This window comes from Euphorbia lathyris, chromosome 7, assembly GCF_963576675.1.
Source record: "Euphorbia lathyris chromosome 7, ddEupLath1.1, whole genome shotgun sequence".
Taxonomy (NCBI): Eukaryota; Viridiplantae; Streptophyta; class Magnoliopsida; order Malpighiales; family Euphorbiaceae; genus Euphorbia; species Euphorbia lathyris.
The window spans coordinates 6,811,996-6,839,092 of NC_088916.1; the positions used below are offsets into that span (position 1 = coordinate 6,811,996).

The 27,097-nt window shown below is 33.8% G+C and overlaps 2 protein-coding genes across 3 annotated transcripts; one reads left to right on the plus strand and one right to left on the minus strand.

The window, feature by feature from the left end:
* Positions 1–4,779: 4,779 nt before the first annotated feature.
* On the plus strand, positions 4,780–10,782 carry LOC136234938 (ubiquitin-activating enzyme E1 1). Of its 2 annotated transcripts, XM_066024428.1 has the most exons (7): positions 4,780–4,937; positions 5,179–5,570; positions 6,203–6,420; positions 7,281–8,075; positions 8,278–9,146; positions 9,241–9,673; positions 10,057–10,782. In XM_066024428.1, exons 2-7 carry the CDS (start codon positions 5,192–5,194, stop codon positions 10,651–10,653), a joined length of 3,291 nt encoding a protein of 1,096 aa, XP_065880500.1. In that variant the 5' UTR covers positions 4,780–4,937; positions 5,179–5,191; the 3' UTR covers positions 10,654–10,782. The 2 variants fall into 2 exon arrangements, with proteins under 2 accessions (XP_065880500.1, XP_065880499.1); XM_066024427.1 differs by lacking the exon at positions 4,780–4,937 and having other exon boundaries at positions 4,979–5,570.
* An 8,951-nt stretch (positions 10,783–19,733) lies between these two features.
* Positions 19,734–23,607, minus strand: LOC136201408 (LRR repeats and ubiquitin-like domain-containing protein At2g30105). The gene is made up of 10 exons (XM_065992071.1): positions 23,386–23,607; positions 23,214–23,308; positions 22,821–22,979; positions 22,318–22,428; positions 22,132–22,232; positions 20,851–20,988; positions 20,582–20,630; positions 20,388–20,453; positions 20,148–20,267; positions 19,734–20,068 (listed from the first exon to the last, which is right to left on the minus strand). The coding sequence occupies exons 1-10, from the start codon at positions 23,552–23,554 to the stop codon at positions 19,958–19,960; spliced, it is 1,119 nt and encodes a 372-aa protein (XP_065848143.1). The 5' UTR covers positions 23,555–23,607; the 3' UTR covers positions 19,734–19,957.
* Between the last annotated feature and the right edge of the window lie 3,490 nt (positions 23,608–27,097).

A 27,097-nucleotide genomic window follows, 5' to 3' on the forward strand; every position in this document is an offset into this window, starting at 1 on the left:
GGTTGATTGTAACTTTCAAAGTGTCATAATAATCCACTCAACTTGCTTAAAATATCTTAATAGCCCCTACAACTTGTGTAAAATATAGTCAATTAATAATTCGCTTGCAAAAAGTAAGTTGCATGCCGAAGGTGTGTTGCCCGCGCCTTGAAAAAGTAAAACGACCAAGGTCGGGGTATGAGGTTCTAATATCAGAGAGAAGACAAGTTTTTTAATTGAGCAAGTAAGAAATTCATTTTTAATATGTTTTAATTTATTCTGTGAATTATGTAATAACATTCCAAGGCGTGTGAAACACACCATGCAGCTTACTTTTTAACAATTGAGTGATTAATTAATTACATCTTATGCAAGTTGAAAAGACCGTTGGAACACTTTAAAAGTTCACGCAAAACTAAGCAACCTTTGAATGTCAATCTATGCATTCCAATCTCTAATATATGTTATTTAACTTGTTTCAATTTCAATAGAAAATTGAGTAAAATCCAGATTGAAACAAATTGCGTTCATTGCAAGAAAACATTCATGAAGTTTCTTGCGTGAAGACCGTGTTAAACTATTCTAAAACCATCCAAAAACATTAATCAAGAATTTGGCGATCATAAAAGAAATTCAAAGAAAAGATAATATCCAATGGAAGAAATTCAAAGAAAAGATAATATCCAATGGAAGAAATTGAGTGAAACCGTGTTAAACTATTCTGAAACCATTAAAACCAATATTCATAAAGTTTCAAATGAGGTATCATATAAATTTCACCCAATTTCACATCTTGTGGAATTGAGTGAAAGTGTACAAAATCGAATGAAAATCATTTGAAAATGATTGAAACAATAATGAAACATTAAGACCAATATTTTTAGCAAGTTTCACATGAGTTTCAAAAGATTACACTGCAATTTCACCTTTTGTGAAATTGCGTGAAAGTGTATAAGATAAACTGAAACTCATTTGAAACTAATTTAATCAATTAAGTATCAATGAAACCGATGTTTTTATTCACTTTCACACGAGTTTCAAATCATTACAATGTTATTTCACATGTATTTCACCTCTTATGAAATTGAGAGGAAGCAGATGAAATTAGCTCAAACTTATTAAAAAATGATTGAAACAATTATGAAACATTAACACTAGAACTTTATCAAATTTCACATGAGTTTCAAAAGGTTATAGTGCAATTTTACATGAATTCCAGCTCTTGTAAAATTGAGCAAAATGGATGAAATTGACTGAAACTTATTTGAAACCGATTAAAAAGTGAAGTAACATTAACACCAATGTTTTATCAAGTTTCACACGATTTTCACAAGGTTACATTGCAATTCAATATGAATTCCACCCAGTTTCACCTCTTGTGAAACTAAGTTACTGGAACTCATTTGAAATTGATTGAAATAATTAAGTAAGATTAACACCAATGTTTTACCAAGTTGCACATAAGTTTCAAAAGGTAATAGTGTAATTTTACATCATTTTCACCTCTTATGAAAGTGGATGAAACTAAGTAAAACTGGCCAAAACTCATGTAAACTTGATTGAAACTATTATAGAATATTAACCCCAATGTTTTAAATAATTACGATGGATTTTGACGATTTTGATATGAAATTCATCCGGTTCCACCCAATTAGTCATATTCTTTCAGTAAGTTCATTTGAAACTATTATGATCTTCAATTAATAATGGTAAAATATTATTCACAATATTCATGAATTTCATTTAAGAAAATTACAAATAAAACACGTGATTTCATCAATTTGCAAGTAGAGGAATGCATTATTTCTTTTTGCAACATGTTTTATACGGTTAGCAAAAAGAGGAATTTGACTGATACCATGTGACATGTCATCAAGTTAACATGACGCATAATCAAGTCAACATATAACATCATTGAGTCAGTATTCCACATTACTGAGTTAACACGACATATCATCGAGTCAACGTGTCGCACCAGTATAAGTCAATATTTTGTTGTGCCATATTAATAAAATCAACAAGTTAATATGTCATGTCAATAGAGACTAATATCATTAGTCAAATTCATCTTTTTGCTAATTGTATGAAGCATATGCCTTCTTTTACAAAAAGAAATACCACATTCTTCTACTTGCAAATAGATGAGACCACAAGACTTTTATTTGTCATTTTCCCTTATATTTTTATGATACGAGTTATAGTTTACATCATACATGTATTTTCAAATTAAATTGCATGGAAATTCTTCACATTAATTCCCATTTACCAATGATGCATTATAAACGTGATGCAAAAGAGGTTAATAGTCAAATTGTTTTACCTATTGTTTGCTATTTGTTGTTGCTATTACAGTTTGTTAATTGCTGTTTGAAAAAGCTGTTTTCCAAAAAGTAGGAATTCCATGCATTTGTAAAAGCAAACAGAAGGTCACTAACAAAACACCTAAAAACTCCCATTTTTGAAATGAAAAGACAAACATGAACATGAAATGGAGCAACCAAATACCCCATAAGTTTGTTGAGTCAAAGAACGTTGAACGATCGAATTGAGGAATCCTATCAGATTTCGAGGGGAAAGGATGCCAATTCTTGAGAGATAATATACATACAATTCCATAAAAAAAGTCATTCTAAATCTGCAATTCCTTAGTATTGAATACCCCTCAATTTCAAAATAATTACCACATTTTGAAATTTTTTCTCATTTCATATTTGTTTTCTTCATATTTTACTCTCATTAATAAATTTAATATTAATTATTATTTTTATCATTTTAAATTTTCATCGTACGAAATTCAAGAGATGCTCTTCCACTCTTAATCAAGAGTGCAGGTTTGAACATCACTTTGGATATGAGCAGTCTTAATTTTAATGATTCACTTACAAAATTTCTGCAATAACTTCGCTATTTATTCACTTAAATTAATGTTTTGGTAATAAAGTCTTATAACAAATGGGCTAATTGTCCCACCCATTTGAAGCGCCTACCAACTAGTAGACATGTTCATGGATCAGACATGGTCCATCGGACTTTTATCTAAAAATGCTCAGTTCAAGTCCAGTCTAGCCTGTTGTTAATTTAGGCGGACTCGGGTCGAGCTGGGCTCGGGCACAAAAATCAAATCCCAAGCCTAGCCCATATAAGCCCACATAAATATACTATGTTTATAATTTTTAATATATTAAAAACTTATACTTAAAAATAAATATTAATATATAAATTTATTAACTAATCTGAATAAGCAGGTCGGGCTGGACCGTCCTGTGCTATTTTTATAAATCCCAAGTCCACCAAAAAATAGACAGGCTTTAGCGGGCCTGGATCGGTCTAGGTCTAAGGATAATTTTTCATGTCCAAGCCCGACCAAGGGGACGCAGGCTTGCGCAGGCCGATCGGATACCTAGGCCTATGAATAGGTCTACCAACTAGCAAATGAGGATTAGTCTAGATGTGCACATGACTTAAAGGTGCGGATCCTCCAAGACTACGTCGTGGTTTGAAAAAAAAAAGTTTTCAATGTACGAAGAGTAGACCTGTCCACGGGCCCAGGTACCCGCCCGCCCCGCCCAGGCCCGTGTCCCTTGGACCGGGCTTGGACAATAAAAATTGTTCATCGGCCTAGCCCGGCCCAGGCCCGCCAAAGCCCGTCTATTTTTTGGGCGGGCTTGGGATTAATAAAAATAACACGGGCCGGCCCAGCCCGGCCCGCTTATTAATATTAATTAATAAATATATATTTATATATTAAATATTTATTTTTAAATATAATATTTATTTTTTTATAATTAACAATTATATATATATATATATTTAGGTGGGCTTATATGGGTTGGGTTCGGGATTTGATTTTTAAGCCCGAGCCCAGCCCGGCCCGAGCCCGCCTAAATTAATTGTGGGCCGGGCTGGGCTTGGGCTGAGCATTTTTACTTAAAAACCCGAGTGGCCCGGTCCGAGCCCGACCCAGCCCGAGCCCGACCCAGCCCGGCCCATGGACAGGTCTAACGAAGAGTGGTTCAACTTAATGTGTGATACAAAAAGTGATGATTATTAATAAAACGAAATAAAATGTGCATTCAATACCTATAGAATTTTATAGATTCTTTAAAAATCTAAACTCAATACAAGATTTTAAAAGATTTTAACGTTTATACCTAACATCAGCAAGTTGGATCAATTTCAGATATTATTATAAAACACAAATATTTTATTTCTTAATTTGCAACCGTTTGTTTTAAGAAAAAAATTTCTATGATTTAATAATAGAATATTAAAGATTAATATTTATAAAATCCGCAAAATATTTTGAATTTTTTATCCAACTCTTACAAAAGATAGATACGATTCATATGTGGAGATTAATATTTTATTTTATTTTTTTAATTTTTTCCATGTCTAATCATTATGTGTTTATAACCTGTAACTAATTAGTGATAAAATGACTTAAATGTGAAGTATAGATAATAAGATTCATAATCGAAAAGACAGTTTGATAAATTATTTCTGAAATTAACTCAATTTGACACTGTTATGAGTAAAATTACTCGTGTTACTAATGAGTGATGAAATGACTCAAATGTGAAATATAAATGATAAAATTCATTATCGAGAAGATAGTTTGATGAATCACCTCTCAAATTAACTCAACTTGATAACGATAGGATAAAATTACTATTTGCTGTTGCTTACTTAAGTTTGCTGTTGCTATTTACTGTTATTAGAAAATACTGCTTTTCCAAAAAGCATAGGTTCTCTACTTTTGTAAAATGCTGCTTTTTCATAGTGAGCAACCAAACACCCTAAATGATATAATTTTTGCACTTTATCCCTTTCCTACATAGATGAACTCAATACTATAAAAAATTACTCCACAAGCTTCATTCAAAGATCTACAAAATTAATCATCTCATCTCTACACCTTTGATTCTATAGTATTCTTGGCTTAATCACCGTCCGAATTGGTACGTTTCTTTTCCTTGTGGCATTGCATCATTAGCGACAAATTAATCTTTCTTTTCTTTATCATTTCACCTTGGAATCGGAATCAGATTCCGAATCAATCATTATGTTGCTTGTTAAATTAGGGTTAGGGTTTGTAGTTTTCGCACCAATTCTTTTATCCTTGATGTTTTCTAATACTAAATTCTCTGGTTTGGTTTCCGTTGCATTGATTTCTGTGGGGTTTTGCGGCTTATTCGGCAGTTTTCTGCACTTTATGCTTCCAAGAAAGCGACCTGTTGTTGAAGGCGTGCTTGTACAACAACGTCAAGAAGAAGACAAGAACGGAATTCATACTTCTTCTTCTTCCATCAAGAAACATCGGATCAACTGCTTTACTGAATCCACAGCTAACAACACCACCACTACGAACGGGAACACTAGCATCGTGAGCAACGGCAAGAGTAACGGCAGCAGTAGCAGCTTCGGTGATAGCAGTAGTAGTCTAATAATGGCACCTGGTGATTCGAATTCGACTGATATTGACGAGGATCTGCACAGTAGGCAGCTTGCGGTCTATGGCCGTGAGACTATGCGGCGGCTTTTTGCCTCCAATGTTCTTGTTTCTGGCATGCAGGGTCTTGGTGCTGAGATTGGTATGTACAGGAGTCAAACATTTCTTTCTTGTTATATTATCTTTTCTTTTATGATCGCTAAATTCTTGACTGATGTTTGAAAATTGGGGTTATTAGAGTTAACTATCTTCTAACATCTGAAAGGTTGTAATTTGATCTTTATGATTTTAATCAGTTACATCGGTTGAATTGTTGAGTTCAGTCAGCTTCCCTCGTACCCAGAATTGCCTATGTAGTTTATATTTGTCAGTGGCTCAGTGCTACGGTTTATTTTTAGGGGATTTGTGGCACAATTTGTGGAAATTGTGCTTTCTTGATGTTGTTGAAGCCATAGCAATTTGTGGTATTTGCTAACCTTTTTTCTGGGTAGTGCAATATTCTGCTGTACCGTGGTGGCTCAGTGATATATGGTATAAGATATATTGTCCTCTCTTTGAGATGTATTTTCATTTTTCAGTTCATCTTGTTTGTTTCTGTTATTCTATTACTGTTAATTTATTCTGCTTCTGTTCATGATTTTCATTTTGAGAGAGAGAGAGAGGAACAATTAGAACGAAGTTCTATCCGTGTTGAAGGCGTGAAGGATATGGCTGGGCAGGATTAAAAGAAACTATATTGACCCTCTTTTTGATGTATGTATCTTCTTGATGCAGCTAAAAACCTCATTCTTGCTGGGGTGAAGTCCGTAACATTGCATGATGAAGGTGCAGTAGAGCTGTGGGATTTATCCAGTAATTTCAATTTCTCAGAGAGTGACATAGGGAAAAACAGGGCATCAGCTTCTGTTCTCAAGTTACAAGAACTTAACAATGCTGTGGTGGTTTCTACCTTGACTACAGAATTAACGAAAGAAAAGCTGTCAGAGTTCCAGGTATTCCCGAACTTTCCATTTTTCTGATACTGTATAATTATGTTCTCAATCATTCTTAACATTAATGAACTGTGATATGTTGATCATAAAAGACGATGGCCTGTAGGTTATTCCTACCACATATTATGAAAGATAGACAATCATTTGGTTGATGCTACTCCTACCACTTGTTTACAATTTGCTTGGAAGATATCCCATAAGAACAGTGTGCATGGAAAGAAAACAAAAGTAGAAAGATATACCTTCACTCCTTTCTCTCGTTTGGATAGTAGAAAGAATCTGCAGTTACCTTTTTCTTTGAAAATTAAGAAGTATTAGTATAGGAACAAAAATGTGTTATACTGAAATGTAGAATTATTTTTGATAGACTAGGAGTACATTGTGTTAGGACTAGGAGTACACTGTGTCCTAATGTTTTGGGCTCCGGTGTTTTCTCGTCTTACCTCAGTTAGTTTAGCGCATTGACCCTTCAGATTACTGCTGAAGCCATGTTTTCATGAAATAAAGAACCTGTTTTCTCGTGTTACCTCAGTTGGTTTAGCGCATTGACCCTTCAGATTACTGCTGAAGATATGTTTTCATGAAATAAAAAGGTTCTTTACCCTGGAGATCTATATTAATTCCTGACAACATCTCTGTTTTAAGAATAATAAAATCAGTTGTAGTTGCATTGTGTCCCTATGCTTCTGCGTATGTGTGTCTTCTGAAAAGAGGAGAAACTATTATTATTGGCCCACTAATATTATTTTTATGTATTGCAATAGAGAGTTACTTGTTAATATTATTGCTTTCTCATTAGGCCCATTAAAAATACTCCCCCAATCTTATTATGAATCCATCCACAATTTCTGGTGGTGCAGGCTGTTGTTTTTACTGATATCAATCTTGACAAAGCCATCGAGCTTAACGACTACTGCCATAGTCATAAGCCTCCTATTTCTTTTATTAAGGCCGAAGTGAGAGGACTTTTTGGTTCAGTGTTTTGTGACTTTGGACCTGAATTCACAGTTTTTGATGTTGACGGCGAGGAACCACACACAGGTATAGTTGCATCCATCAGCAATGACAAGCTTGCGTTGGTATCATGTGTGGATGATGAGAGGGTTCAGTTTCAGGATGGGGATCTGGTTGTGTTTTCTGAAGTTCATGGAATGACAGAACTAAATGATGGAAAGCCGAGGAAGGTCACAAATGTCAGGCCATATTCATTTAGTCTTGAAGAGGACACCTCAAACTTTGGGTTTTATGAGAAAGGTGGTATTGTAACACAAGTAAAGCAACCCAAGGTATTGAACTTCAAGCCACTGCGGGAGGCACTAAAAAATCCTGGTGATTTTCTTTTGACTGACTATTCCAAGTTTGATCGGCCACCTCTCTTACATCTCGCCTTTCAAGCACTGGATAAGTTTTTGTCCCAGTCAGGTCGCTTCCCTGTTGCTGGTTCAGAAGATGATGCTCAGGCGCTTATATCTTTGGTCAGTAGCATAAATGAAAGCTTGGGAGATGGCAGACTTGAAGACATCAATCCGAAACTTTTGCGGCACTTTGCCTTTGGTGCCAGGGCTGTACTTAATCCGATGGCTGCTATGTTTGGTGGTATTGTGGGACAAGAAGTTGTCAAAGCATGCTCCGGAAAGTTTCATCCTCTCTTGCAGGTGGGTGTATTACTTTTCCTTCATTACTCCATCATCAACTCCTTATATATATATAAGAATATTTGTGTTGAATGTTGCTGTAATTGGTCAAGCTGATTTGAATTTTCTTTGTACCTCCCTTCCCTGTTCCTGAATTTGGATTCCTTTTTACCGTTGCAACTCACTCCGAACATTCACTAACCTTTCCATTTCTTCTGTTCAGTTTCTCTATTTTGACTCGGTGGAATCACTCCCTACAGAACACTTGGACAGCAGTGATTTTCAACCATTAAATAGCCGTTATGATGCGCAAATATCAGTTTTTGGATCCAAGCTCCAGAAGAAACTAGAGGATGCTATTGTGTTTATGGTAGGATCTGGTGCATTGGGTTGTGAGTTCTTGAAGAATGTAGCATTGATGGGCGTTTCATGTGGTAAAGAGGGAAAGCTGACTGTAACAGATGATGATGTAATAGAGAAGAGTAACCTAAGTAGGCAATTTCTATTCCGTGATTGGAACATTGGACAGGCCAAATCCACTGTTGCTGCTTCTGCTGCTGCGTTAATAAATCCTTCCATCAACATCCAAGCATTGCAAAATCGTGTGGGCACTGAAACTGAGAATGTCTTTGATGATGCCTTCTGGGAGAATTTAACAGCTGTTATAAATGCTTTAGACAATGTCAATGCCAGATTATATGTTGATCAGAGGTGCTTGTACTTCCAGAAGCCACTTCTCGAGTCTGGAACACTGGGTGCCAAATGCAACACCCAGATGGTCATTCCTCACCTGACTGAAAATTATGGTGCTTCTAGAGATCCACCGGAGAAGCAAGCACCCATGTGCACTGTCCATTCTTTCCCGCATAATATTGACCACTGCTTGACTTGGGCTCGTTCTGAGTTCGAGGGTTTGCTTGAGAAAATTCCAGCAGAGGTGAACGCCTATCTTTCCAACCCGGTTGAATATACTACTGCTATGGCCAATTCTGGTGATGCTCAGGCAAGGGATACATTGGAACATGTTATTGAGTGTCTCGACAGCGAAAAATGCGAAACATTCCAGGATTGCATTACATGGGCTCGTTTAAAGTACTTCCTTATTCAATTACCTGACCACTTAAATGATGATTGAACATGTTCTTTCTTTTAGTGTTCCTAAAATTTATGCTGCTTCTGTTAACAGGTTTGAAGATTATTTCACTAATCGTGTGAAGCAACTAATTTTTACATTTCCTGAAGATGCTGCAACTAGTACTGGGGCTCCGTTCTGGTCAGCCCCAAAACGATTTCCCCGTCCACTTGAGTTCTCTTCTTCTGATCCCAGTCACCTCCATTACATCATGGCAGCATCTATACTACGAGCAGAGACTTTTGGAATCCCCATTCCGGACTGGGTCAAGAATCCGAAGATGTTGGCTGAAGCTGTTGAGAAAGTGATGGTACCAGAATTTGAGCCAAAGCAAGGTGTAAAAATTGAAACCGATGAGAAGGCTACTAGTCTCTCTACTTCATCTTCAGATGATGACGTAATTATCAAGGAACTAATCAAGAAACTGGAGCAATGTAGAAATAATCTGCCACCCGGATACAGGATGAAGCCAATTCAGTTCGAGAAGGTTCTTTCTTGTCAATTTCCTAATATTTTAACTCCTAATGTTTTATTTACTTGCAATTTCTCCCTAAGTTTTTGCTCTAACTCAATTTCGCCCTTCTTCAAATAAATACAAACGAAATTACTCACAGATTTAGCGATGAACTGTAGTCTGTTTGTAATTGCCGGTTAGATTTTTCATTGGAGTGTGTGCGTTGATGAAGGCCAATATTGAGTTATGATAAAAAAAAATTTTGGGTCGTAATTAAAAGAAAAATCAGGGTTACAGTTTTGATTTTCCTAAAAATATTGGGGGTAAAATTGTACCGCAACCCTAATAAAATTGGTTAGACTTGTGTTTGCACTTCTTTCACTTAGTTGTGTTGATTCAGTTTCTGGAATCTGCAGGATGATGATTCAAATTTCCATATGGATCTTATAGCCGCGCTTGCGAACATGAGAGCTAGGAACTATAGCGTACCCGAAGTTGACAAGTTGAAGGCGAAGTTCATCGCCGGAAGGATCATCCCTGCTATTGCAACTTCCACAGCAATGGCAACAGGACTTGTGTGCTTGGAGCTGTACAAAGTACTCGACGGAGGCCATAAAGTAGAAGACTACCGAAACACATTCGCCAATCTAGCACTACCTTTATTCTCAATGGCTGAGCCTGTTCCACCCAAAGTCATCAAGCATCGCGACATGAGTTGGACCGTTTGGGACAGATGGATCCTCAGAGACAATCCTACTTTGCGGGAAGTCATCCAATGGCTGAAGGATAAGGGCCTGCACGCCTATAGCATCTCATCCGGTAGTTGCTTGCTGTTTAACAGTATGTTCCCTAAGCATAAAGAAAGAATGGACAGGAAGATGGTGGATCTAGTTACGGAAGTGGCGAAATTAGAATTGCCTCCATATCGTAGACATTTCGATGTTGTTGTGGCGTGTGAAGACGACGAAGACAATGATATCGACGTTCCTCCAGTATCCATTTACTTCCGGTGATTGAACTTGTATTTTTCTTCTCATTTGCCTATTACTTTGTCTCCTATCATAATACTTGTATCAGTGACCATAAAAGAAAGATGAATATTTTGCACATTTGGGAATTTCATCTATAAATCTTGTTGCACACATGTTGTACAATTTTTTTTTTTTGGGGATTAAAGCACTTTTTGTTTTTGGCCCTGGGCTATTATTTGCTAACTTTCGGTCTATTATTTGGTAACATTTGCCCCTTGCCCAATTTTAGAAAGTGATGAATATTTTGCACGTTTGGGAATTTCATATATAAATCTTGTAGCAAACATGCATATTGTACATTTTTTTTTTTGGATTAAAGCACTCTTTGGCTCTGCCCGATCCAAAGATTGGTTTTTGGCCCCCAGATCCATTATTTGTTAACATTTGCTCTTGAACTATTCAAAATGTTAGCATTTCCCTCCGGTCTATTGGTAACATTTGCCTTTTACCCTATCCAAAATTGGTGAAATCTCGACTATCCACTTTAGTTTGAGGTTTCACCAATTTTGGATAGGTAAAGGGCATATGTTATTAAATAATAGGTTAGAGGGTAAAAATGAGCATATTGGATAGGTTAGGGGCCAAATGTTACCAAATAATTTTTAAGGGGTCAAAAACCAACATGTTAGATAGGTCGGGGGCCAAGTAGTGATATAAGCTTTTTTTTTTTTGTTAAAAAAGTTTAGGGGTAAAAAGGGTAACTCCAGTCCAGTCCAGTATTGTAATAATTTGTTGTTTGATCACCTATACAATTTTCTCTGTGCTTATCACTGTGGTTCTAGAATGACATAAGGCTTATCACTGTGGTTCTAGATGTAAGAATTGTTAAAATTTTGATTTTGCACTAAATCAAACTTACTCAAATGCAAAACTTTTCAAAATTAATCTTGATTGTGTTTAAGGTTCTTAAACATATAAAAAATTGTGTTTAATTAAATGAAACCATCAATTTATAATAATTATATAATATAATAATTTATCAAATCCTCAGTCAATTTAAAAGTATCAATCTTTAATTTATCAAATCCCCAATTAAAATTTTGATCAATTTATAATGTCTCCAATCAAAATTTTAACCATCAAAATTCTAATTAATTATAAGTTAACTATCAACAATAAAAACTACAGTAAACTATCAAATGATTAATTAATTTAAAATGAATGTAGGTAAATAAACAATGATTTGATCAATTAATTTAAAATGTAGGTAAATAAACTATGATTTTAACTAATTTAAATTCTAGATTAAAGTATAAAATAATTTAATAAATACTAAGCAAATCTAAATAACAAACAAGTTACAAAAAAAAAAACAGATGAAGATAGAGTAAATAAAATAAAATTTTGAGGACTGATTTAGAAATTTGGATACAGCGGTCAACGGGCATCAAAGAAAAGGGGCCAAAAATTTCTTGAAGATAAGGAGGCTGGTTAGGGCTATAAATGAGCGAAGCCGCTCGTGAGCGGTTCGGTAATTGGTTCGATAAAAGCTCGGTTCGACTCGGCTCGGTTGGATTTGTAAACGAGCCACTCGTGAACACGATTTACTGGTTCTGTTCGTAAACGAGCCGAGATTGAGCAGGCCAAAACTCGACTCGAAAGCTGGCGAGTAAGCTCGATTAGAACATTTATGAACAAATTTTAGTTTTATAGAAAACTATATAGTTTTGTCCTAGTTCACAAATATCTAAACTTGATATTATTTCATTTGCTAATAGATGAGTTCGTTCACAAACATAATAAATGAGTAATATACGAACTATTTGTAAGCAGCTTGTTTATTTATTCACGAACTTTGCTTGTGAGCTTGTTTATGTACACAATTAAAGAGTTGTTTGCGAGCAAATTTCACAAATATAATTAACGATTTACTCATAAACAATTCATGGTTACATAATTTTCTTAATGAACCAAGTCCAAAAGAGGATTTTGGACTCGAAGCTCGGTTCAAGTCGTTGAGTTTTATATTATTATTGTCACATGGTTATGTTCTGAAACGTGATAGAAAGAGGAGTTAAGGGACAGATGAGATGGGAAGAAATGGAAGAAGAAACGCAAAAGACACGTGAAGGAGAAGATGTCTGAGTGGTTAATCTTTTAATGAGATGTGAATTTGTTGTACAGGTGCTGTTTTCTAATACGCTAGGCATACCACATCAATTTTACCATTTGTAACTTTTTTTTTACTTGACCCTTTCAATTTAGGGGACAATTTGTCAACCCCCTCAACTCTTCAAAAACATCACATACAACCCTTATACCCCTACGTTCAGTCAACATATTGACCCGTATAGAAAACGCACTTGACTGTTGACCACACCAATGCCACGTGTCATTTTTTTTATTAAAATTTTCCATTGAGACCCCTGCTCGGCGAGCAAGCCCATTTGTGCTCGGTGAGCAACTACCAGAGATGGATTTCGATCAGAATTCTTATGCCAGAATCCCAACTCGAATCAACTCGTAACACTTCAATTCGATCAGAAGATCCAATCTGACTATGAGGCGACATTGAGCACTATATATAACACCCGTCTTAAAAACCGTTTTATTTAATTAACATTTAGCTATAATAGAGAGTTAAAACATCATTAAAACAAGTAGCTGTTTTGAACACACCGATTTATTAATTGATCAAAGCTTTACACCTTAAAACTTACAATAAGTGTATATTTTTAACTATCTACAACGTAGTTTAACATACTGATCATCCTTTCCGCTAGTCAATTATTACTTTTACCCTGAAAAGAAAACTGGTGGAGAGTGTGGTGAGCTTGGAGGCTCAGTAAAATAGCTAATTATATACATAACTCAACCACACGCGCATACAATTCAGTTTACATACATTTAATAACTAATAGATGACCAAGCATCAAGATACGACATTTATTACTAATTTTATTAGTTTCTGTTTTAAGGGCCCCGCTTGTCAAGAAGAGATATACCCAATGATTCATTGGTCAATTCAAACTGTCACAATCTCATCATATTATATATCAACAACACAGGATACCAGTCTCCGCCAGGTATCCACCCCGGTGCGTAGCAAAAACAGCACATAATATCTCCTGCATCCCGAGATACTCCGACACTAGCCTCAAGGGCAAGTGCCTAGCAAATCATATATCCACACAACCTTATATACCATCAATTAACCATTGAATATATATTCGTCATGAGAAGCTATAATTATCCTCTTTTTCTTTCTTTACCGAATACATCTTACATTCGTTTTTCTCAACAATAATTATTTCATAACATTTAATATCACACTATTATTGTATGCCTCTAGCCACATTAATTAAGCAAATCACAGCAGCCACGTAGTTTCAACCATCATCAATATTATCATCAACGACAAAAAGGCATAGACGTCACCAACCGTTTCATATTCACAAACTTAACACATCAATCAACAACCCAATATGACAATTATAAATTTAGCAATTAGATACAGTGAACATATAAATAAACATAACTATGCATATAATTAACCACTTACTTGATATTTACATAATCAAAAATTATCAAACCATGACCGCTACCTTCAACTCTCTTACTTTATATGACAAACACTCGATTTTTTTCTTTCTCTCAATATGGGTGGCGGATGTATCTCTAATTTTTGGAATAATAACCCTTTTTTTCTTATATAATGCATCTAAAATTAAGGTCATTATTATTAATTTATTAAAACATTAAAACGTGGTATTAAATATGCAAACACAATTTAAGTAGGATTGAATTTCCTAATATATTTGAAACACTCCTTAGATAATAGGCCATAGAAAAATTATTTCATAATATTAAAATAAAAACAACGAAAACAGTTCTAATTAAAAATAAAAAAAACCATATAAATTAAATAAAGTAATTAATGGGTTCATAAAAAAAAGACAAATAATTGAAATTACAAAAACTGCTAACTATAGAGATCCATATTTTTTTTATTATCAATTATTGTATTTAAAAATATTAATTATTAATATTAATAAATTACTTCAATTTTAAACTTCTTTTTACTATTGGATTTACAATCACCTATATACTATCCCGAATACAATTTTTTTATAAAATAATATATCACTTATTTCTTTTGGTCCCCTAATTATAATTTAGATAAAATAATATAAAATTTAATATTTACAATTTATTTTTATCTCAACCTTTACTACTTTTAACAATTTGTTTTACATTCTTAATTAATTATTTTATACTTCTATATTTAAAAATTTATGTATATATATATAATGAATATCTGTTTAAATAATTTTACGGGCGTTACACTATAAATAGGAGTTAAAACTATATTGAAGGGCAATTTTTAGATAAATGTTGTTTTGAATATACAGGTTATGTATCCAAGTGATTTTGTAACAATCACTTGGATACATTTCACCTCGACGACCACTACTGCCAACCTCAGCACCTCGATAAGGCTGCGACGACAAACAACGACAACACCTCGCATATAATAATCACTTGGAACAAAATCACTAAGTTGTGATATGCGCATAATCGGTTAAAATAAGAGCGTCTTCTTCGAAATGGGTGTTGTTTGGCGTTAAGTTAGATGAATGAGAGTTCTTCCATCGGCCGGAATTTGGTGGAAAGATCGAAATTGACGAGAATTATTTGGCCAGTCTTCATAAGTGGATGTTAGTGTTTGAAGTCATTTTATTCAATTTTCCAGACACGAAGAATCGATGTATATTTGTGCCAACTTTGAAACTCCATACTAGAGTAGGGATATGCATCGGTGCGATTTAAATCGCATATTGAACCGAACCGATTGAATTCGGTTTTTCGGTTTGGTTTTTTTAATACTTCGATTCAACGTTGGTTTTATTTTTTAGTGCGTTTCGGTATTCGGTTCAGCTCGAAAAATGTAAAAAATCTGAACCACACCGAATTACACATATTCGAAAAATGTAAAAAACCGAACCACACTGAATTACACACATATATTTGAATTTACAAGTTTAATTTTGTTTATTTTTGTTGAGATAATAAGCTAATTGGAATATATTTTGAAAGTATTTCAATTTTTTTTTTATTGTTGAGGTAAATTTAATGATGAAATATTGTGGTTTTTATTTATTATTTTTATTTTTTAATTAAATTTAGTTTGTTCGGTTTAAAACCGAGTTGAACCGAATATTTTGGTTTTATATGTTATTCGGTTTAGTGTCGGTGTGAATTATTTTAGTAATTTCGATATTCAATTTTTTTGGTTCGGTTTTGAACCGATGCACACCCCTACTCCAGAGTAGAATCTTCCGGAGCTTCGAGTTGGTAGTCAGATGAATGAAGGGTATAAGTGGATAAAGGGATGAAAACTCTACTAAAATTGTTATCGGAATAGAGAGAAATGAGAGATATTGAAGAAAGAGAGAAAGACGGATAAAAAGACAAAAACATCCCTATGATAATTTGACTTTAACTATCACTTCAGTTTTTTTAACACAATTAGTCTTTTTTTGAACCTTGTGTGCTAATAGGATCAACTTCTTATTTGTGAACTTTTAAATCACATAATTTATATTTGAAAATAGTTCAAACCACGTGGTTTATTTTTATACCTATTCTTTTCTTATATTAAGAGTATATTTACACTCTCCCGAAAATAATTATGTACAAATTTGGACTTTATCTGTAAAAGGAAAAAAAAAAATAGTACTCAAATTTTAATTTAAGAGCTCATTAAATTATAAAATAAGTAATTCTGAATTACAATACTATTCTTTCACAAAATTATCTAAATTTGAAATATATAAAGGATAAATTACAAAAATGACTTAATTGATAGACTCATTTGCATATTTAGACCTATTATACTATCTCTTATCAAACTAGATACTCTCAAATTAAACTTTCTCAAAATATCCTTTATTATATATATATTATGACTTAACCAATTTTTTCGCTCCACTTCTCGCCATTTGCAATCCAACTTCAGTTTCATACATCAATCCAAGATCCATAAATTCCTTTGTATATATTAGTTTTTGGTATTTCATACAAAACGAAAAGGCTTGATACATCAGTTGCCTCTGAACTTGTCTAAAAAAGTTGATTGACCTCCTGAACTTACATAATGTCTCGTTAACCTTAGCCTCCTAAACTTGCTTAAAATGTCATGATTAAGTCCCTAATATTTAAAAACGTCATAAAAGTGTATAAAATAGAAAATTAATTTGTTTTAAATAACTAGAATCACGAATTAGATATTTATTTTTTAAGTTTTGGATTTTTTTGGATGTTGCTTCTTACCGCCCCCAATTTACCTCATACCGCCCCTATTTGGACAATTTTGCCCTTTTGAAAAAAAAACGTCAAATTTGGTCTAGGTGGGTGCTAGATCCGCCCAGCCAATAGGCTGGGCGGATCCAGCATCCGCCCAGACAATGCCTTGGGTGGATCACCCAAGGCATTGTCTGGGCGGATGCTGGATCCGCCCAGCCTATTGGCTGGGCGGATCTAGCACCCACCTAGACCAAATTTGGGCCCATGCATAATCCTATACCTTTTAGCGACGAAAAATATAAAATTCTCTAATTTTTTGTGACGAAAAATGCTAATCGTCACAAAAAACATGCATTATGCTCATGATTTTTTTGACAAAAAAAATTGTAAATTGTATTGTTTCCGACTCATAATCATCCATTTTCGAGATTCGAATTGTCGCATATTAATTATTTTCATAATTTCAATTATTATTGTTTGAGTTTGTGATTTTAGAGAAAGAATTTTTAGTTTTTTTTTTATCAAAATTATGAAAAGGGCAAAAAAGTCCAAATGGAGGCGGTAATAGTAATTTGGGGGGTATGAAGCAAATCACTTTTTTTTTTTTTACAGATGTAGACAAATAGAAATGTATATCACTTGGGGGCGAATGGATCAGTGTAAGCAAGTTTGTGGAACCAACGTGCCACTTTAAACAAATCTAGGTGGCTAATAGGTTATTCTAAGCAAGTTGGGGAGGCTAATGAGACATTATATAAATTCAGTGCACAATCAATCTTTTTAAACAAGTTGAGGACGCTCTTGAAGCGAAACAAAAACAAACAACTTATTTTCATTACATAAAGCAATCCACTTCTCTAAATTTGCTCTAGAACAGTAAAGCAGTAGGTAATACCAAACATGTGTTTCTACAAAGCAATAAATAGATACTTTTTGAATACATTCTTCTTAACAAGCTCAAAAATACAAATATGTCTTTCTTTGAGGCTATCTTTCTCTGCAGCGGCAGAACCAGGATCCCGGATGACCCGGGGCACAAACATATCAGTAAAAATAAATTCAAAACGTCAAAAAATAAAAAACAAATCGAAATTAATTGTGTGGTTGATGGTAAATTTTTTAAAGTCCAACGCATTAAAACTGTAAAATTATCATTTTTTTAGAAACTAGCATTGAACTAATAGAAAATTAAACATGTTTACTTTTTTTAATGGTAATATGTTTTTATAAGTATTAAAAAATAAAATTAAAATAAATAAAATCTTTTAAAAAAAAAATAAGGTTGAAGGGAGAGTTGAACATAAGACCTTTCAAATAGAAGTAAACATTCTTAACCGTTGATCTACCTTTAAACATTGAAATAATACTACATAGAGTCAATATAATTCTGTCCAAAATATTACCAGACACCATTACTAAATTTTTTTTTTCTCCATTCTCGGACCGACTGCCGGGGCTCGAGCCCCCCAACCCCCCTGGTTCCGCCCCTGCTCCTCTGATAACCAAACGTCCACACCTATTCCTGTTTAAGTCGACATGTTCCATTTCTTTCCATTACTGAGCTCAAGTGCAATGTACTAAAGTATATCACCAACACAAACATTTGCATAAGCTTCTTCCCATAATTTCAGTCATCGTATTATGGTAAGAAACTGTTCAACAAAATATGCAAATGTTTGTGTTGATGATATACTTACTTGCAGGCCGGTCCTGACAATTTAGGGACCTAGGTAAAACAAATAGTAAGGGCCCTTTTAATATAAAATTTATTAATTGATTTTGGGTTAAAGTGCAAAAATACCCCTAACGTTTTGGATCAGGAGCAATTTTACTCCTAATGTCTAAAATGGTACAATTTTACCCCTAACGTTGGAAGTCAAGAACAATTTTACTCCTAACATTGATAAATTAGGTTAATTTGATAAATATTTCATCAAACTGTTTCTCGATCATGAATCTTGTCATCCACACTTCACACATGCGTCATTTTATCAGTAACAAATCACAAACATATGTTGGGATGTAAAAATAAATAAATAAAAATATACTGTCTTTTGTACGAATTGGACAAAAAAAATTCAAAAAATTCACCGAATTTTTAAATATTAATCTCCAGTTCTATTATTAAATTATAAAATTGCTCCTCACCCAAAACGTTATGAGTAATTTTTCACCTTAACCCATTGATTTTTATTCATATCATTGTATAAATTAATTTTTAATTTTCAAATTTAATCAAGGTAATAAAATGAAACTTTTTTCTAATTTTTAAATTTAATCAAATTAAAAATAGTTATTCTAAAATGAGGTAATAAAATGAAACTTGTCTTATTACTCTTGACTACTCATAACATTTATATATTAAAAATACATCAAAAAAAAATCAAAAAAATAACAAAGATGAGAATTGAACCCATACCCTCTTTAATGGGAAGACAATGCATTACCATTATGCTAGATTGAATTTATGTTTAATACTTAAAACATATGCAATTTATTTATAAAACTTATATTTTTTTTGGGCCCCTTTCCGGCCTTGGGCCCTAGGACGGCGCACCCCGGGCCTAGGCCCAGAGCCGGCCCTGCTTACTTGTAGCATTTTCTTTGTTTATTACATTATTTGCCATCAGAATTTTTCAGGGAACATATAACAGGACCACTAGCTAAAACTATGTACAGTGCACTTGAACTTAGTAATGGAAAGAAATGAAACGTTAAGCGAAAAACACATTATAAGATCCTCATATCTTGTCATTTTTTAAAGAAGAGACTAATAAATTTCATTTTTTTTTTTTTTTGGAGAAAATGCAAATTACTGACAAAAATTAAGTACTTCATATCACTGTGCCATCACTTTCATTTTTCAACATTACAAATTGACAAACGTTCAGACTGAAACTGTGATGTTCTGCTTGGGGCCATACTTATATAACCCTCTGGAAATGTCAACCAATAGCTCAATAATATTGGAACATACTTAACATACTGAAATTTGTCTGATGATTCCATATCTAAGTATATGCTATGCTATACAAAAGAATCAATTTTTATCAGCACCTTCATCAAACTCAGCCGAGCCCACAACTCGATAATCCAGTTGCTTCTGAAGCTTTGTGCGTCGCCGTTCATCAAAAGCTTCCCATCCTTCATACTGCACATTCAATCTCGTTATCTTTTGACCGTAACAACAAGTATGAATACTAATAGCAAAGGATGGATATAAATTAAACCTGACGAAGAGCATCCATCGTAATTTCTGTATTGTGGAGATCGAGGGTCGAGAGTCGAACACACTTCTTCAGTAATGTACGAGGGAGAGACGTTAATCCATTGTTGCCTAAGTGTAAAGCCTGCACATTCCATTCAAAAACTTCAAATTATTTTCGTTCAACTTTTGCTCACGGTATAGCTATTCGTTGCAATTTTATGAACTCGGTTCAGACTTTAGAGCATTCATCAATGATACCTACCCTCAAATTATGCAGAAGTTCAAGAGAATCGGGCAACTGTATCAGATGATTTGACGAAAGATCCACCTATGCAATACAACAAATTGTTCGAGAACATTAATAACAAAGAACAAAAACAGAATCACTTCAGAAGTTATAATTTGAGATTGCACGAAAAAGAAAAACAAAAATCGAAACATTCTTCAAGGTTCTACCTCAACAAGTGAATAACAGGTACCCATAGACTTTGGAATGGTGGATATCCTGAGTCAGAGGAATGAGTAGTTCAAGGACCAACAAGAAAAAATATTAAGAGAACAAAACAAGCACACGTTACTCGTTAGGTAAACGGTAAATGGTAAACCACAATATCAGGTATATATTAATTGGTAATTCCAATTTTCAAAAATTCTCTCCTCGTACAATCTTCTATTTAAGAGAATAAAAGTACTTGTTTAACTAAGGACCTTCATCCGTGCAATACCTGTTATTGTTGGCTTTCAAAACCTCCAGCCGCGAAAGATTTCCAATTTCAAATGGGATGCTATTCAACTTGTTTCTTGAGACATCAAGTTGCGTCAAAAAGGTCAAATTGCTCAATTCAGCAGGCAAAGTCGTTAAACTGCATTTATGAAACAATGTTATTGGTCATAACTAATACAAAGAGAAACAATTACAATTGCAACAGTTTTGAATAATAATTAAAAAAAAAAAAAGTTACCGAAAATCCGAATATGCACATGGTGTAATGTGCTTCTTTACAGTATGCAGGATGATGCATATAGTACTTGAAAGAACAAAATATGAAATTAAAAATAAACGAATTACAAATTATTTCTTCACAGGCTTCTCATTAGCATGGAACAGAAGTTCTTGAAAGAAATAACAGATTTAAATAAGTGAATTGATTCACTAACTGCAATATTGCTTGCACCAAAGTTCTGCTTCAATGAGATTCTTCTGTAAAATATACATTCTAATATCTTCTACTTCACAAGTGATATAAATTGATGCAGACAAGAAATACAAATTTTCTAAACTAATTTCATTGACAACTTAAACCTTTTTATGGTTTTTTATTTATCTCGTTTTAAAGTCACATTTTCTCCCTTTTTAGGATTTATAAACATGGTTTCAGATCATCCAATACAGATTTGGAATTACTTGAAGAAAACAGAGAACTCTCCACAACATTAATCTTTAGCCACTTCACAACACTACACTACCCTTCCCCTACTGACAGAGCATCATGACCTAGATTAGCAAGTCTTTCAGCATACCAAACTTTGTTAAAATGAGCTTTCGACTCCTTAATCCACCCTAACAAGTTCCTTTGGTTGCATAAAGGATTCAAATTATAAATTGGTATTTCATTTTGTATCACCAAACCATTTCAATCTTCAACTTCAATACAAGACTCATATTTCCTCACACAATCTGGATTCAATAGCTAAAAGTAATTCTCGATAACAATTTATAGATACAGCACATTGAAGACCGAAAACCATAAAAGGATCCCAATGACTTAATTTTGCTGTCTTTATTATGATCCAATTGTATCTATCGGCAAATTAGCCCTTGAAAACTATCTTTGAAGTGTCAATACAAAGTCTTGAACTCTGAAGATTTATTCAATCCCTCTTTAATTGTGGGAAGCTTTTCTAAAACTTTTCGCAAATAATACCAGTATGCAAATATCCAGATAAATGCAATAAAAAGAGCACAGATCTGTTGTGTGATTTAATATGTGACAGAAGGTACTAACTCGTTTTGGCTCAAAGATAGAACTGTTAGATGTTTAAGAGCTTCTAGTCCTTTCCAGTGAATAGATTCAGTTGACAAGTAATTTCTGTCCAGATACAATTTCTGTAAAAACCTAAGACGAGTTAATATGCATACATATAACCAAAACAACGTAAACAATGACCTCAACCAAAAGAGTTTCACTTACCTGCAAGTTACAAAAAAAATCAATATTGGCTGGTAAATCTTGAAGGTAGTTGTCATTGATGTGAAGGACTCTCGCAGAAGGTCCACATTGCCATACCTCATCCGGTATCACCTAGTGAATTCAAATGAACAATAATAGGCAGAACATGTCAGCACAAAAACAACAAGACGCCAGTGACATGAATGAAATAGTGAAGTAGCAGGGAGCTATGCTGGATGAAAACTCTTCCTCATCAGCATTTCTGCATTTCAGTTTTTTTCTGCTTTTCAGTTTCTTTTCCGTTTCCTAGCTATATTTTTTTAGAAATAACATTTACAGGTGTCTGTTTCAGTTTAAATTTCCGTGCCACAAGAAGTTAGCCTCCAAACTCCAAAACCAAATTAAAGCAAAAACCATTTATGCAAGCTAATTGCATATTAGGGTTAAAAGTATTATACTTCCTGATCTATAGTAATATCTAATTTGAGTAGAAAATTCAATTGAGAAAGATAACGATTGTATACCTTCAAATTGCGTTCAGCCAATGCAACAACTCCAGTAGCCTTCCATTTTTCCAAACATTTCTCATCAACTGAAAATTCAGTCTTCTGATTCACCGGTATATTAGTAACAAAGGACCTTGAAATTGGACGAGTTTCAGCATCTTTCAAGATTGGACCGCCCTGTTTAAATGAAAACCAAAAATCAAACCATTTTCTTCTATTTATACCAACATCAGTAGGCAGAAAGAGCTTATTTCGTAAATCAAAGAACAAAATTCAAGATTAGCAGCACTTAAATCACTAAATAAACATTATTAACGCTATATCTTCCCCTAATTCCCCCTCTCAGTTCAACAAATACAGCAAGAAAACGTAAAGATTACAATAAAATTCTAAACAAGAATACGAAATTACCCCTATGTGTAAACCCTGGGACCCCATAAGCATGATCCTAGCCCCATTTTGGACCTCCGATTGTGTCAATGTCATGGTGTCAACCAACATCTTTCCTGCAAATCAATGAATTCGTGTGAGAGAAAGAAGAAACGAAAGATTATTTCAGCAAAGAAAAGAAAAAGAGAAAAACCTTTAGAAATGAGCTTTTGGCCGCGCGGAAGAACATTGGTGTGAGATTGAAGAAGGAATTTCAAGTCTCTAATGGTTGAGTCCGATGATATAGAGATAGGAATTGATCTTCCACTGAACTTCACTGTTATGTTTATCAAATTGGGGTTTTTGCTAACTTCGCCCTCCATTTTTGGCCAGACGCTCCTTTCTTTCTTCTAGAGAGAACTTTTCTGAATCGAAACAACGCACCTGGGAGAATATGAATAGATTTTTATATATCAGATTATATTACGAGGGGATAAGATGGTAATTTTACCCCTAACACAATATTTGAGGGTAAATTACATCCATGGCCACTCAACTTTATCCATTTTCACATTATGGCCACTGAACTTCATTTCTTCCCAGTATGGCCACTGAACTTTACACTTTTTAACACCGGTGGCCACTTAAGCCTCAAAACGACCATTGACGACTAAAAATAAAAAATACAAAGTGTTAATGATATTCTAAGGAACTTTAATTCTTGAAAATTTTCGTTTTGATGTCATTTACGTGTTGTTTGGTTGGGAGAGAGAAAGTGAATTTTTAGAGAGAGAAAGCCCTAAAAAATGTGATTTTCGAAAATAAAAAATGTGGTTTCATGATAAATATCGTTCTGAACAACTTTAATTCTTGAATATTTTCATTTTAAGGTCGTTAACGGTCGTTAAAGGTCATTTTGAGAAGTTAGTTAAAATTGAGTGGCTACCGGTGTTAAAAAGTATAAAGTTGAGTGGCCATACCGGGAAGAAATGAAATTGAGTGGCCATAATGTGAAAATGGATAAAGTTCAGTGGTCATGGGTGTAATTTACCCCAATATTTGAATCCTTATTTGACCTTTAAAGCATTAATGGGTAATTAATTTATTAGCCCCTATATTTTGATAAAACATACTGTTTAGTCTCAGACTAAGGTTCCTAACATTTTTCTCGGTGAACTGTTTAGTCCTTCCGTCTGTTTGTTAGATTTTTTACCGTTTATGAATTCAGAAATGACTAAATTACCTTTACTATTTATCAGTCAAAAGCAATGCACACCTCTATGTATTTCACTTACAACTCATGCTCACAGAAAAAAATGGAGAAAGAATTGAATCCTTAATCCATAATCGAATCACTCATGCTCACTCTTCCTGTTTGAATTGAAGGTATAAATCAACTCAAATCTCTCTCGCTTACTCTTTCTGTTCGAATTGAAGGTGGAAATCTTCTTACTCTCAATGGTGAGTTTAATTTCCTCCATATTCTCAACTCATGTTAGGGACTAAACAGTTCACAGAGAAAAACGTTAGGGACTAAACAGTTCATCGAGAAAAAGGTTAGGGACCTTACCGTGTGTTTTTTAAAATACAAGGACTAAACAGTGTGTTTTATCAAAATATCAGGACTAATAAATTAATTACCCAACATTAATTACATCATAACTTAGAGCCCGTTTTGTTCACATGTTTCATTATTGTTTGGTGTTTAATGATAAATAATAGATATTAGTTGATTTTTCTACTAAGAATCATTGTTTCGAAATTTTATCAAACACCTTTTAACTCTAATTTAAAATTAAAAAAATAATTTTAAAAAATGAAAATAAACCGACATTTAATATTGAAACTCTTTTTATTTAATTTAAGTGATGTGTTATAAGTTCAAACACTATCTTAACTCATCATATTTTTTAATCTAATTAAATCTATAGACGTTGAAATCGAAATCAGTTCATATATCGGTTAACTGTAACTTTTGGTCAAGTTTTTGATTAACGGTTTTGAACCATTATTTTAAAGGAAAATTATAAAACCAGGTCAAATGGAAAGTCCATTTACATATTTAACCCATTTACTCATCTTACTATATTTCTAGACTGATTTTGTGTGACTTTTCCATAATACCCCTAACCTTTTCATTTCCCCAAACGCGAACGGTCTCTCTCCTCTTCTCATTGGTTGCGCGAAACGGTGGCAGCTCCTCCATTAATGATTCCAAGACTTTTGATCTTCCTATCTTTCTTTAAATTGTACGAAATTTGCACCATTTCTCCAAATCACAATGTATTTCTCTTCTTCCTCTCTTCATCTCTTGATTCTGCAACTTCCTAACCCTAGAAAATGAAGCCATGGTTCTTCATCTTTCATTTCCTGCTCGTTCGAAGAAATGGTGATTCTACATTATTTTCATGGTTTTTCCCAGTTTACCATATTGGGTTCGTCGAAAAATGTAAGTATATACTGTTTTTTCTGCGTTTCCTCGACCAATCCACTTAGCATATGCGGTTTTCGAGAAGTCTTCGGGAAGAAATTTATCGATTTTATTTCGCGAAACGATGATAACGCGAAGTTTACGAGGTAATTCGATAAATTTCTCTCGCAGACTCCGCGAAATCATCGTTTCGCGAAGTCAGAGCGTCACATTTCTCCTCGCAGACTCCGCGAAATCATTGTTTCGCGAAGTCAAAGCGTCACATTCCTCCTCGCGGACGTCGCGAAATCATTGTTTCGCTATGTAAAATCACCCTCTTCCTTGCACATTTATGTTCGCATACTTAGCGAATCATCATTTCGCGAAGCCAAATCTTTCTTTTTTCTGACTAACACGATTAAATTTTTCTAAAGGTGGTTGAATACGTAATATTCATTCCTGGAAGCCGGCGTGTTAGGGTGCCATGAGAGACATCCATTCAAAAACGCCTGGACTTCCAACCATCGGTCGTGAACAAGAGTCTACACCATGGGACACATTCATTCCTCAGTGGTTAATAAGAGCCTATGTGTCGCGAGACATCCATCCATCGGTGGTGAATAAGAGCCTATGTATAATGAAGTGATTTGTTAGGAGTTTATTGTGACAATCTTAGTGAATAGTAGCCTATGTATTATGAAGTGATTTGTTAGGAGTTTATTGTAGTAAATTTTGATAATCTTATGATTTTAATGTTGTTATTGTGGCAATCTTGTTGTAAATTTTGATAATGTTATGATTTTAATATTAGAATCCGTTGTTGTTTGACATTTTTTGTTATATACCACTTCGCGAATTAGCTTCAAAACACATCCAGCTTCGCATATGCTAATAAAATTCATCAAGTAAACCAAACATTAGCTTCGCAGGCTTCGCATATGCTAATTAAATTCATCAATTAAACTCTAACATTAGCTTCGCAGGCTTCACATAATATCCAATCTGCGAAGTCAGACGGGAGGGAGTGAGACGCACGTAAATATTGAGGGTATTATGGAAAAGTCATACAAATTCAGTCTAGATATGTAGTATGATGAGTAAATGGGTTAAATATATAAATGAGCTTCCCATTTGACACAGTTTTGTAATTTTCCCTTATTTTAATGGTTAATAAAAAAATAACTACTGAATCATAATTTATTATAAATATATAATAGCTAAAACGAATAGTATATCTAAAATTTTCTAAAAACTAAATAAATAATTTATTAGTCCCTCTTTTTTACAAACATATTATTAAGTCCCTATATTTTGAAAAACATATTATAAGGTCTTTCTTTTTTTATTAATATTAACTTTTTGGTCCTTCTATCTATCTTTTTAAATTTTTAACCATTATATTTGGCATAAACAGACATACAGAAAATAATATAGTAACATGACTACTTTGTATCGTACTATGGTTGTCTTGAAAGCTAAGATATATTCGATTAAAAATCTAAAAAAATAGATAAAA

Excerpts from the sequence above, each read along its gene's own strand:
- LOC136234938 (XM_066024427.1), top strand. The coding sequence starts at position 5,042 with ATGTTGCTTGTTAAATTAGGGTTAGGGTTTGTAGTTTTCGCACCAATT. Across the intron at positions 5,571-6,202 it reads GGGTCTTGGTGCTGAGATTG|CTAAAAACCTCATTCTTGCT; the intron begins GTATGTACAGGA and ends TTCTTGATGCAG. Across the intron at positions 6,421-7,280 it reads AAAAGCTGTCAGAGTTCCAG|GCTGTTGTTTTTACTGATAT; the intron begins GTATTCCCGAAC and ends CTGGTGGTGCAG.
- LOC136201408 (XM_065992071.1), bottom strand. The coding sequence starts at position 23,554 with ATGGAGGGCGAAGTTAGCAAAAACCCCAATTTGATAAACATAACAGTG. Across the intron at positions 20,631-20,850 it reads TTGAAAGCCAACAATAACAG|GATATCCACCATTCCAAAGT; the intron begins GTATTGCACGGA and ends CCTCTGACTCAG. Across the intron at positions 20,454-20,581 it reads CCTGTTATTCACTTGTTGAG|GTGGATCTTTCGTCAAATCA; the intron begins GTAGAACCTTGA and ends TGTATTGCATAG.